The sequence below is a fragment of the Arachis stenosperma genome, chromosome 4 (assembly GCF_014773155.1).
Source record: "Arachis stenosperma cultivar V10309 chromosome 4, arast.V10309.gnm1.PFL2, whole genome shotgun sequence".
NCBI lineage: Eukaryota > Viridiplantae > Streptophyta > Magnoliopsida > Fabales > Fabaceae > Arachis > Arachis stenosperma.
This window is the reverse complement of record NC_080380.1, coordinates 13,854,977-13,869,092: the sequence shown is the minus strand read 5'-3', so window position 1 is coordinate 13,869,092 and position 14,116 is coordinate 13,854,977. Positions and strand designations below refer to the sequence as shown.

The 14,116-nt window shown below is 29.6% G+C and overlaps 1 protein-coding gene across 1 annotated transcript; it reads left to right on the top strand.

Moving 5' to 3' along the window:
* The first annotated feature begins 10,347 nt into the window (after nt 1–10,347).
* On the top strand, nt 10,348–12,091 carry LOC130976732 (stilbene synthase 3-like). The gene is made up of 2 exons (XM_057901651.1): nt 10,348–10,632; nt 10,956–12,091. The coding sequence occupies exons 1-2, from the start codon at nt 10,455–10,457 to the stop codon at nt 11,945–11,947; spliced, it is 1,170 nt and encodes a 389-aa protein (XP_057757634.1). The 5' UTR covers nt 10,348–10,454; the 3' UTR covers nt 11,948–12,091.
* The last annotated feature ends 2,025 nt before the right edge of the window (nt 12,092–14,116 follow it).

Sequence of the window (14,116 nt, the reverse complement as noted above, 5' to 3'; positions counted from 1 at the left end):
TCCAGTAAAAAGAATGAAATTGAAGAAAGAGAGATGAGACTCTTAGTGGAATTTGAATCAGCATTCTACAACTTATCTGGACGCTTAGAAAAGCTCTCCGAAGGGATAAAGAGGAATCTCTGCTATTTGATAAAAGACAGAGAAGACCACAAGTGCCAGCTATGTGTCTCAGAGTTATCTGAAGAAAGCAATAATGAAACGGAATCAACCCACATGATAAAGGAAGGAGACAACGCATCTGAAGGCCACATAATGAAAGAGGAGGACAGCATATCTGAAGCATCTCTCAACATTATTGCATAATGACGTAAGCGCTTAGGTCATAGAGCACCAACAATGTAGCTGGTGCAAGATAATAAACAATGACGTAAGCAATGACGTCATAAGAAGGGTAAGGATGGGAATTGTCCATCAGACCCAACCATTATAAATAGGTTGCTTAGGCAATTGTAGAAATCATCAAACCATAGAAAGCATGAGGCTAAGAGTACTCATATGCTAGGAGAGCAAGGAGGAAGCTGCCGAGGCGATTCTATAGTTTGAAGAAGAATTCCCTTAGGAAAAACCAATTCTAAACTCCCCTCTGGAGTTAGTATCTACAATCTCCCCTCTGGAGATAAAAACATCTTATGTAAAATATACTAAATAAAGGAAGTTTTTCTCCAGAAAGGTACGCCTTTATCCTAATTTCTTAGTTATGAATTATTTAGAAAGCTTAGAATTAACAGAAGAATCTGATTATTATAGATTAACTGCTTTATTAGATAATGAAAGACAGGCTGTTCTAAAAACAGAATTAAATCTCAAATCAAATGAAAATTTCAATAAACAAAATCTTTTAAAAGAAGTTTTTAATAGAAAAAATATAATATACTATGGAAAAATTCAACTTGAAGCCCCTATAAAGATAAAATCCGCCAACGGAGAACTTGAAATAGCTTTGATAAATGATGAAGAATTGAGTAAACAGATTGAGAAAATGAAGGATCAATAAAAAAGATCTAAAATTGGATGGATTCATATTAGTACTATACAAGTCTTAATCAAATCTACATATATGAAAGGAATTAATTCACCAATAAGCTTAGCAATCTGTGATAAAAGAATTACTGATGACCCAGTAGATCAAATAATTGGAATTGTTCATAGAAACTTGGCAAACGTAAATGTTAAATTCAATGCCCATCTTGGATATGCTATACCTTTATCAACTGAAAACCTTGGAAGATCTATAAGTTTGGCTTATAAATTTCATAGAAAGAATCTAATGGAACAAGACGATGAACCTTTTTCAATTACATATGCAATAAATTATGCTTTAACAAATAGCCATCATAGTATAATATTTAAAAACAGAGAAAGAATTTATGTTGATGAATTATTTCAGAAAATTGTAAAAACAGAAATACCAAAATATAAAGCTATTGAAAACCCAATTCTATTATTAAAAGAACCATCAGAAAAATTAGTTTCATCAAATTTTCAAATAAGAGAATCTAAAATTAATAGCCCTTTAAGTTTATCCAAGTTAAAGATTAAAGAAGAAAATTCTGAAATAAAAGAATTAACAAAAAAGGTCGAAAAATTAAATAAAACCCTAAACATTAAATTATGACAATAAATAAAGAAAAAATATATGTAACTTATCAAGACAAGAAACAAGAGCTCTTTGAAAGAGAAAATCGGTTGAATTATTTACAGTTTTCTGAAATAAATCAAAGAGCATTGAAGCTCTAAAAATAATTTATGACAAGTTAAAAAGAGAAGTCGAAGAACTAGAAAAATTAATAGAATCTCTAGAAAATAGTGATGAATCAATGATAGAATTTGCAGAAATTTTAAGATAAATAATGAAGCATACAAAGATTGAAAGACCAGAAAATAAAATAAATAGGAAAAGGGCGAAAAAATTAAAAAGTAAAATAAAGGAGTATAAAAGGGAATTAAATAATCTTCAGTTCGAAATTAATGACCTTATAATAAAAAGGATAGAAATAAGAATAAATATATACAAGTTGGAGCTAAACTTAAAAAATTTATAAATGCCTGGAAAACCATATTATGACTTAAAAGAATTAAAGCTGTTGAAAGAAAAAATGGAGAATGAAGTTGAAAAATTAAAAAGATATTTAGAAACAACAGAAAATGTAGAAATAAAAGAGGTTATTGAAGATTTGAAAAATTATATTAAAGAAAAAGACAAACAGATAAAAGATTTTATATACAATAATCCATGCAAAAAAGAATATTATAAACTAAAACAAGATTGAAAAACTATAAAAATGAAATCAGATTTAGTAGAAATTGTCAATACTTTTTATGAAATTGTAAACTATAAAGTACCACCAACCAAATCTATACAAATTATAAACTTATTCGAAGTAAAATATGAAGTGTTAATAGAAATTTTGAAAATAGAAATTTTGAAAAAGAAATTACATTTAAAAATTAGTATCAGAGCCAAGTTAACGATTAAGGGTAACACTTTCTCTTTAAGCAACACTTTTAATGACATGCTTTTTCAGCCACAAAAGGACAAAAATCTGTACAGACACATCTGTACACTAGATGGCCCCTAACAAATACTATATTCTACCAAGCACAAACAAATAAAAAATATTATTAGAAATATAATTATTTATATTTTTTATGAACTTAAATTTTTTAAAAAAATGATATCATAAAAAATATTATATTTTGGCGAGGGAAAAAAATTAAATACTACATAAATCACTAAAGAATTAAGCCAACAATCTGAGCCGCCATCCACATACAATAATCACTAGGAGAATTTTAGTATACAGAGCTAAAGTGGTACAGATTTAAAGATTTGTCTACACCACACTTTTTAAAGCCACACTTTAAACCGTAACTCTTCATAAAGAAAAGCGTCACCTAATGGAAAAAAGTAAATTAGAAGATTTAAGAGAAGAAATAATCAAGTTATCAAAATTAATAGATCAAAAATTAATGATTTTAACTAATGTTAACTGTAATGACACCGAATTCTTAAAATCAATACAAAATGATTTTTCTCAAAATCTTTATTTTACTATAAGTTTTATTGAAGGACTTCAAAAACCTGAAAAAACTTATTTTTTACACGGAATTTCTAAGAAATGTTATCATGGAAAAGATTCCCCACATCTTTATCATACTTTTAACCCACAATTAAATTCTATAGTAGATATGCTTGAAGAAATATTAGTATCCATAAAATTTCAAAGAAATAAAGAAAAGAGAATCCCAAAGAAGAAAATTTCAAAATATAATCAACATAACAGATCTAAAAGTAAAACCACCATTAAAATTATGAATATTGAAGAAAAATTAGAAGAAGTTACAATGTTTTTTAAACAATTAAAAATGGCTCAAGAAAATAATATTATGGAACAAGGATTTCAAATAGAAGAAGAATTAGTAAATTCTGAAAACATAGAAAATGAAGAACACATCCTAGATTATTCAAGTGACGAAGAACCAGCAATTCCAATACAAGTAAAAATGAAGCTGGAACATCTAAAGATAACCATCTCAATATAAATGGGAAACAGGTTTTGATAATTATGCTTTTAAAAAAGGGTTTATAAATAAAGATTCAAAATATACAAAGATACCATCAAAATACGTTCCTAAAATCCAGGAAATGGAAGGAGAAAGAATGCTTGATTTAGACTGTAAAAAAATGAAAAAGAAATTTTCGAAAATTGGTTGAATTCCTTTTTATTAGAAGCTTTTACTAATCCAAAGCTTAGTGAATTGTCTGGAAGAGATATTTGGAATTACATAGGATTTCATACTAAAGGAACTATAAGAGATTATATGACATCAATAGAAAATCAAATAATAGAAGATTTAGCAACAAAAATAACAGCTTATGATAAGATATTATATATAATGATGATTCTATATAAAGAATTTTTGGAAAAATATTATAGATCATAAACAAGAAGTCTATAATAAAGAATATCAAGAAGCAAAAAACCATTTAGCTAATATCCAGATATATGATCTATGTAATGTGGAATCTTATATATGTGAATATAGAATACATTATTACAAATTAAAAGAAGAAGATAAAAATCATTATCTTAGTATGTATATAACAAAACTTCCATATCCTGCTAATGAATTTATAATGGGAAGATTTATAAGAGAAATAAATAGAGGGACAATTGAAAATAATTTTGGCGGAGCAACCGCTGCAATAAGAGAGGAAATAAAAGAACGTTGTATGCAAGAAGCAACTCAAAAAAGATTTGCAAATATAATTAGAATCTGCTGTCAGGATAATGAAGAGATACCCCAAAAATATGGGCTTAGTAAAAATTTTCAGAGAAAGAGAAAATATCAATTTAGAAAAAGAAAATACTATCCAAACTGGAGAAAAAAGAGGTATTTTAGAACAAGAAATAACAATAAAAATAAAAGGCAAAAAAGTGACTATTGCCCAAATAAAAAAGAAAACTGTAAGTGTTGGTATTGCCAAGAAGAAGGACACTATGCAAATGAATGTCCGAAAAAGAAGGATAAAAAAGATCTGACTAAACAAATAGAAATTGCTAAGTCTTGTTTTATGGAACCTTTAGAAGAATCTGATGATAACCTAGACTATATTTTTGAATATGTCTCAGAAACAGACTCAGAGACCGAGTAATAATGCCACATTTATTACTATAAAAATAACAGAAAAATTTATAAATGCTTTTATAGATTCTGGAGCAACACAATGCTTTGCTAGTTCAAATATAAAACTTGATTGGAAAAAATTAAAGAAACCATTAAGAGTTAGAATAGCTGACAAATCAATACATAAAATTGACCAAAAAGCAGAGATGGTTGAAATTTTTATTCAAAATTATAGATTCATTGTTCCATCTATATATATGTTAGATTCTGGAATGGATTTTATCATAGGAAATAACTTTTTAAAGCTATATCATCCATTCATTCAAGAATTAACATATATAGTTTTAAAAGCTCCACACGATTCTTCAATAAATCAAAAATCAAAACGTATAAAAATACCAACTACTACTATAGAAAAGATCTTAAAATTTAAAATATTTTCTATATTAGAAACATGTTATTTAAATCTATACTTTCAGATAAATATTCCAAAAAATAATCTTGAAATAAAGATAGAAGAACTTTTGAATGAAATTTGTGCTGAAAATCCTTTAGATATTAAAAATACAAATAACGAATTAGTAAGCATTAAATTAAAAGATCCCACAAAAGAGATAAATGTTCCAAATAAAATTCCTTATTCCGCAAGAGATAGAGAAGAGTTCTCACTAGAATGTAAAGATCTTTTGGAAAAAGGAATTATAAGATTAAGTAAAAGTCCTCATGCGGCTCTAGCTTTTTACGTTGAAAACAGTAATGAAATTAAAAGGGGAAAACGAAGAATGGTAATAAACTATAAGAAAATGAATGAAGCAACTATTGGTGATGCTCATAAACTTCCAAGAAAAGATTCTATTTTAGAAAAAATCAAAGGAGCAACTTGGTTTTCATCTCTTGATGCAAAATCAGGATATTGGCAACTTCGTTTATACGAAGAAACAAAGAAATTAACTGCTTTTACTTGCCCAACAAAAGAATCAACAAGTGTGTTGCTCTATGAATTGAATGTATTACCATTCGGATTAAAACAAGCCCCAGGTATTTATCAAAGATTTATGGAAGAAAATCTAAAGGAGTTAAATGAATTTGTTTTAGTATACATTGATGATATACTAATTTTTACAAAACAGGATAAAGAAGATCATCTTCAAAAATTATTAATAGTTTTAGAAAGATGTAAAGAAAAAGGATTAGTTCTTAGCAAAAAGAAAGCAAGAATAGCAAAACAAGAAATAGAGTTTCTTGGATTAATTCTATCCACTGAAGGAAAGCTAAAACTACAACCAAATGTTCTAGAAAAAGTAAATTTATTTCCTAATAAAATAGAAGATAGAAAACAATTACAAAGATTTTTAGGGTGTATAAATTATATTTCTGATCAAGGATTTTTAAAGAATATAACAGAATACACTAAAAGCTTATTTCCAAAAATAAGTATTAAAAAAGAATGGAAATGGGATGAAAAAGATAGTATGCAAATTCAAAGAATTAAAAAATTATGTGAAAAACTTCCAGAACTTTATATTCCAGAAGAAAATAACTACTTAATAATAGAAACAGATGCCTCAGACATAACCTGGTCAGGATGTCTAAAAGCTAAGAAAGCTATAAAAAGCTTAGAACAAGAAAAAGAATCACTAGATTCTAAATATCCCCCAAAGGAATTACTTTGCAGGTATATTTCAGGAACTTTTACTCCAACAGAACAGAGATATACCACTCATGAAAAGGAAACTCTGGCAGCAATTAAATCTCTTAAGAAATGGAAAATCGATTTACTACCCAAAGAATTTACATTAAGGACAGATTCAAGTTACCTAACAGGTTTTATACGATATAATTTAAAAGTTGATTATAATCATGGACGATTGGTAAGATGGCAATTATTTTTGTTACAATATCCAATAAAAATTGAATATATTAAGGGTGACAAAAATGTTATTGCAGATACATTAACAAGAGAATGGAGTTCATCTACAACGCATTAGATCAAGAAATTCAAAAATACGAACAAGAACTCGAAAAATGCAAGCATTGTCAGCAAATAAGGACACAGATCCAAACCCTCAAGAAAGCCATCGAAGCAATGAAATCAACACAACAACCAAGACCATCAGAGTTCAGCCAGCTAAGCGTGGTGGACAAATCAGGTAAAGAAAAAATTCCAGAAAATAAAACAATTGCTGAAATTATCAAAAAATCCACCCAAGATAAAAAATATTATGTAATTTATAATGGCCCCATGAAAGGAGTATATGATGCCTGGGAAAAAGCAGCACCATTTACACATCAATCAAGGATAATTCATAAAGGAGGGTTTTTAACACTGGAAGAAGCAAAGGAATCTTTCAGGGAATATGAAGCTCTTCATCCAGAGCAAACCCTAAAAAGAGCAGATAAAGCTCCAATTCAAACCCAGAGAACAGGAATAATAAGAAACATTCCTACAAGGGCTGAAATCAAGGAAAAGAAAAGGGTCTGTAGATCAAATCTCAGAGAAACCCTTAACATAGTCCTAAATTGGACTGAAGAAAAAAGGGTAATCTTGGGATATTATCCTATTGCCAAAGAACAGTTAACAAAGCTGGTTATATTTCCAGAAGCTTCCCCATCTGACACCTATCAGTTTTTCCAGTATGGATTAATTGATACAATTTTAATTTTAATGATTTGAAAATTATTAGTGAGTTTCCTGCAGGATTTGTTGATGCAGTAAAGAGATTTAAAAAATGATTGACAACGTAAATCCAAGGGATATATCCCTAAAATTTACGAATAGTCAACCTATTTTTAATGAAGAAGAAGAATGCTTGGTTCCAGCACATCAAGTAATCTTCATGTCCGTCTTCCCAGGAAATTTTCAACCAATTGATCAAGTTCAAGATTTAGCAATCTACAGTCATGAAGGAAGACTAGCCAGCACACTAGCAAGGGTCTTCGAAAGAACTCAAAAGATAACAAGGGAATCTCACACAAGAATCAATTATAAAAGCAGAAATACTTTGCTTGTGTCCAGTAAAAAGAATGAAATTGAAGAAAGAGAGATGAGACTCTTAGTGGAATTTGAATCAGCATTCTATAACTTATCTGGACTCTTAGAAAAGCTCTCCGAAGGGATAAAGAGGAATCTCTGCTATTTGATAAAAGACAGAGAAGACCACAAGTGCCAGCTATGTGTCTCAGAGTTATCTGAAGAAAGCAATAATGAAACGGAATCAACCCACATGATAAAGGAAGGAGACAACGCATCTGAAGGCCACATAATGAAAGAGGAGGACAGCACATCTGAAGCATCTCTCAACATTATTGCATAATGACGTAAGCGCTTAGGTCATAGAGCACCAACAATGTAGCTGGTGCAAGATAATAAACAATGACGTAAGCAATGACGTCATAAGAAGGGTAAGGATGGGAATTGTCCATCAGACCCAACCATTATAAATAGGTTGCTTAGGCAATTGTAGAAATCATCAAACCATAGAAAGCAGGAGGCTAAGAGTACTCATATGCTAGGAGAGCAAGGAGGAAGCTGCCGAGGCGATTCTATAGTTTGAAGAAGAATTCCCTTAGGAAAAACCAATTCTAAACTCCCCTCTGGAGTTAGTATCTACAATCTCCCCTCTGGAGATAAAAAACATCTTATGTAAAATATTCTAAATAAAAGAAGTTTTTCTCCAGAAAGGTACGCCTTTATCCTAATCTCTTAGTTATGAATTATTTAGAAAGTTTAGAATTAACGGAAGAATCTGACTATTATAGATTATCTGCATTATTAGATAATGAAAAACAGGCTGTTCTAAAAACAGAATTAAATCTCAAATCAAATGAAAATTTTAATAAACAAAATCTTTTAAAAGAAGTTTTTAATAGAAAAAATATAATATACTATGGAAAAATTCAACTTGAAGCCCCTATAAAGATAAAATCTGCCAATGGAGAACTTGAAATAGCTTTGATAAATGATGAAGAGTTGAGTAAACAGATTGAGAAAATTAAGGATCAACAAAAAAGATCTAAAATTGGATGGATCCATATTAGTACTATACAAGTCTTAATCAAATCTACATATATGAAAGGAATTAATTCACCAATAAGCTTAGCAATCTGTGACAAAAGAATTACTGATGACCCAATAGATCAAATAATTGGAATTGTTCATGGAAACTTGGCAAACGTAAATGTTAAATTCAATGCCCATCTTGGATATGCTATACCTTTGTCAACTGAAAATCTTGGAAGATCTATAAGTTTGGCTTATAAATTTCATAGAAAGAATCTAATGGAACAAGACGATGAACCTTTTTCAATTACATATGCAATAAATTATGCTTTAACAAATAGCCATCATAGTATAATATTTAAAAACAGAGAAAGAATTTATGTTGATGAATTATTTCAGAAAATTGTAAAACAGAAATACCAAAATATAAAGCTATTGAAAACCCAGTTCTATTATTAAAAGAACCATCAGAAAAATTAGTTTCATCGAATTTTCAAATAAGAAAATCTAAAATTAATAGCCCTTTAAGTTTATCCAAGTTAAAAATTAAAGAAGAAAATTCTGAAATAAAAGAATTAACAAAAAAGGTTGAAAAATTAAATGAAACCCTAAACATTAAATTATGACAATAAATAAAAAAAATATATGTAACTTATCAAGACAAGAAACAAGAGCTCTTTGAAAGAGAAAATCGGTTGAATTATTTACAGTTTTCCGAAATAAATCAAAGAGCATTTGAAACTCTAAAATAATCTATGACAAATTAAAAAGAGAAGTTGAAGAGTTAGAAAAATTAATAGAATCGTTAGAAAATAGTGATGAATCGATGATAGAATTTGCAGAAATTCTAAGATAAATAATGAAGTATACAAAGATTGAAAGACCAGAAAACAAAATAAAAGAAAAAGGACGAAAAATTAAAAAGTAAAATAAAAGAGTATAAAAGGGAATTAAATAATCTTCAGTTCGAAATTAATGACCTTATAATAAAAAGGATAGAAATAAAAACAAATATAAACAAGTTGGAGCTAAACTTAAAAAGTATATAAATGCTTGAAATACCATATTATGACATAAAAGAATTAAAGCTGTTGAAAGAAAAAATGGAGGATGAAGTTGAAAAATTAAAAAGATATTTAGAGACAACAGAAAGTGTAGAAATAAAAGAAGTTTTTGAGGATTTGAAAAATTATATTAAAGAAAAAGACAAACATATAAAAGATTTTATATACAATAATCCATGCAAAAAAGAATATTATAAACTAAAACAAGATTGAAAAACTATAAAAATGAAATCAGAATTAGTAATAGTAATAGTAAAATTGGTATCAGAGCCAAGTTAACGGTTAAGGGTAACACTTTCTCTTTAAGCAACACTTTTAATGACACGCTTTTTCAACCACAAAAAGACAAAAATCTGTACAGGCACATCTGTACACTAGATGGCCCCTAATCACTATCATGAATTATACTAAAAGTACACAAATACATATATGTACCATGATACCTGCACAATAATCAATCAGAGTCAAAGTAAAACAATAAAACAACGAAGAAGTCAGAATACATCTGCTGACAGTTTGAATCCAGGAACATTTTATATATTACGAATTTACTACACTTTGAGTTGTTGAGCACGTTTTATATATATGTTCCAATAATTCCTCCCTTTAATTCCACATATGCCCCTAATCTGATGTATATAAATATCCCCCCTCTCCGTGCCTAATTCTTCACCAAAATACCAAACAACATAGCTAATAACCTTTGCTATCCCAAAGAACGTAGCGAAGCTTTGCTATAAGAAAAACACAGCTAAGAAAAGATGGTGTCTGTGAGTGAGATCCACAATGTTCAAAGGGCAGAAGGTCCTGCAACAGTATTGGCAATTGGCACAGCAAATCCACCGAATTGTGTTGATCAGAGCACATATGCTGATTATTATTTCAGAGTAACCAATAGCGAACACATGACTGATCTCAAGAAGAAATTTCAACGCATTTGTATGTATTTTTATTAAGTGTTTTAGTTTTATTTTATTTAATATTTATTAAAAAAATTATCATTTTACTTTTATATTAATTAAAATGTAAAATTAACATATTATACAACATAGCATATTCACCATTTGATATTAATAGTAATAACTACTTAATAATAACATTACTTTTATAATTACAAATTTAGATGAACTATTTATTCAAATAGTACTTAAAGATTTAAGTTACTACGAAACAAACTCAAGAATAACATTATTGCTATATATTTCATTTTCTAGACTTTATCAAAGGTAATAATGGATGTGAATTGCGCATTATTATTTCAGGTGAAAGAACACAGATCAAGAATAGACATATGTACTTAACAGAAGAGATACTGAAAGAGAATCCTAACATGTGTGCATACAAGGCACCATCGTTGGATGCAAGGGAAGATATGATGATTAGGGAGGTACCAAGGGTTGGAAAAGAAGCTGCAACCAAGGCCATCAAAGAATGGGGACAGCCAATGTCTAAAATCACACATTTGATCTTCTGCACCACCAGCGGTGTTGCGTTGCCTGGCGTTGATTACGAACTTATCGTACTCTTAGGGCTCGACCCATGCGTCAAGAGGTACATGATGTACCACCAAGGCTGCTTCGCTGGTGGCACTGTTCTTCGTTTGGCTAAGGACTTGGCTGAAAACAACAAGGATGCTCGTGTTCTTATCGTTTGTTCTGAGAATACCGCAGTCACTTTCCGTGGTCCTAGTGAGACAGATATGGATAGTCTTGTAGGACAAGCATTGTTTGCAGATGGAGCTGCTGCGATTATCATTGGTTCTGATCCTGTGCCAGATGTTGAGAAGCCTATCTTTGAGATTGTTTCGACCGATCAAAAACTCGTCCCTGGCAGCCATGGAGCTATCGGTGGTCTCCTTCGTGAAGTTGGGCTTACATTCTATCTTAACAAGAGTGTTCCTGATATTATTTCGCAAAATATCAATGACGCGCTCAGTAAAGCTTTTGATCCATTGGGTATATTTGATTATAACTCAATATTTTGGATTGCACACCCTGGTGGACGTGCAATTTTGGACCAGGTTGAACAGAAGGTGAACTTGAAACCAGAAAAAATGAAAGCTACTAGAGATGTACTTAGCAATTATGGTAATATGTCAAGTGCATGTGTGTTCTTCATCATGGATTTGATGAGGAAGAAATCTCTTGAAGAAGGACTTAAAACTACCGGTGAAGGACTTGATTGGGGTGTACTTTTTGGCTTTGGTCCTGGTCTCACCATTGAAACCATTGTTCTTCGCAGTGTGGCTATCTGATAAACTTAATTATATATCTTTCTCTATAAATATATGATTGTATTATTTTTTAATATTTTTTTTGCTCCAAAATAAGGTCTTGATTGCCCATATATTATTAATTGAGAGAAAACTTAGACAAAGTTGTCTATAGTTATTTATTTACGCGAAGATTCAACATCAAAATTTGTAACTGTTAGTAAAGTATAAATCAAATTCTTTTCTTTTGAGCAACATGTCACATACGAATATATATTTGGGTTGCATTTTCATCTAAAAACAATTATAAGCACCTTCGTATGAGTATCCATCTTGCAAACATTTAATGACCAGTAAAAATTTTTAAAAACAAAATTATAAAAAAATAAATTTATTTAAAATGAAAGTAATGGATTAAGTGTAATTTATTTAGATGTGATTAAAAAATAATTGAATAATTATGTACCCTAAAAAATTGATATTATTGAAGAATAAAATTAAAATTTAATTCTATGTATCGTTTTTGTTCCCAATGTTTTCATCCTATTTAAATCTCCAACGTTTCAAAATCATCTCAATTTTGTCCCGCCGTTAATTCTATTAACATATCCTTAACGGCAGGATAATATTGAATCAATTTTGAAACGTTAGGGACTTAAATAGGACGATTTAAACGTTATGGACAACTTTAAGATTTATCCCAAATGTTGATGACAAAAAACGATACTTTACTCCTATTTTAATTTTGCTATTTTATGGGTGGTTTGAAATTGTAGAAACCAAAAGGTGTTTGAAAATAAAGATATTCCATAGGAAACAGAATGGAAACGTATAAAAACTTTTGTTAGTCACTGGTATCTAACGAACAAGACACAAAAGGTGGTCTAGTGAAGCATCAAAATAGGAACGATGATAAAGAATGGATTTGGTGGCATTGTGCTGTATATAACCCACAAATAGGAGGGAAAACTATTATGTATCATGGGAGATGTGATTCAAGAAAAAATAAGTGGGGATGCGAATTTGGAAGGAATTATGGTAGCTATTCAGTTTCTCATGGAAGAAGCCAATATAAAAGTAGAAGAGGAATTGAAAGTGGTAACTGGTGATAGAAAATAAAAACTTAGTTAAGTAGATTAAAGGACAAACAAAAACTAATCGAGAACAAAGATTCTTGAGAAATAAAGTAATTGTAAACAAAGAGGTGTTCCAAAAATTGTCTTTAGAGGATAAAACTAGCAAGGAGTTCGTTTGAAAGAGGCAATGGGAAGCTAAGGCAAACATGAATGCGAACAAGTGGGTTCAATGGAGTTTATAGACATCACATCTATAACAAGAAAAGTTAGAAGCGTTACACTATGCAAGTCGAATGTAATGATTTAATTTTGTTTCTTAGTTTTGTTTATTTGAAGTTTATGTTTGGTTGTACTCTTGACTCTTGAAAAGTTTATGTTTGGTTGTTTGAATCAAATGTAGTTTGTAACTTTTTCTCTTATTGAGTCGAGTTGATACGGATTGATTGAAAAATGTTTTAAATGGTGATTGATTGAAAAATGTTTTAAATGGTGAGTAACTAATTCTTGACGGTAATGTCGAAGGGAATTGGTTATTTAATGTTTGGTACATAGTTGGTGATTTTGTTTTGTTTTGGATTTCAAAGAAACTGTTTAAAATGAGAGTGGATTTTTTTTTTTTAAAGGCATGGGTATGAGTATTCAAAGAGCATGTATTGGGTGTTGGAATATTCAAAATATATGTAGACATAGTTAGATATAGATTTCGTAATGTCAATAATTTTGTTATTATTTCTTGTAAGTTCGTAATGTTTAAATTTAAAACATTCAAAATATATGTAGATGCTGTATTACATTTTGTATTTTTTTTTTGGATCGAATTGTAGCAAACCATAAAAAAAGTATGAAATAATATAGTCATCAATTATATTATATATATATATATATATATATATATATTATTGTTTAATTTGGTCAAGAAAGACTAATTAATTAAGACCAGATTCATATATGTGGTGGTAGATATATATAGAGGCGTGGAGTGAGAGAAGCCTCCAACTCTCCATAGTCATCCACCAAACTCCTCACACACCCACTCAAATACATCGTCGTCTTTGAATATTGAAATTTCTATTAGAAAACATGATATAATAAGTTCCACCCACTAGTAGTAGAACACAAACATTTTTAATTCGAA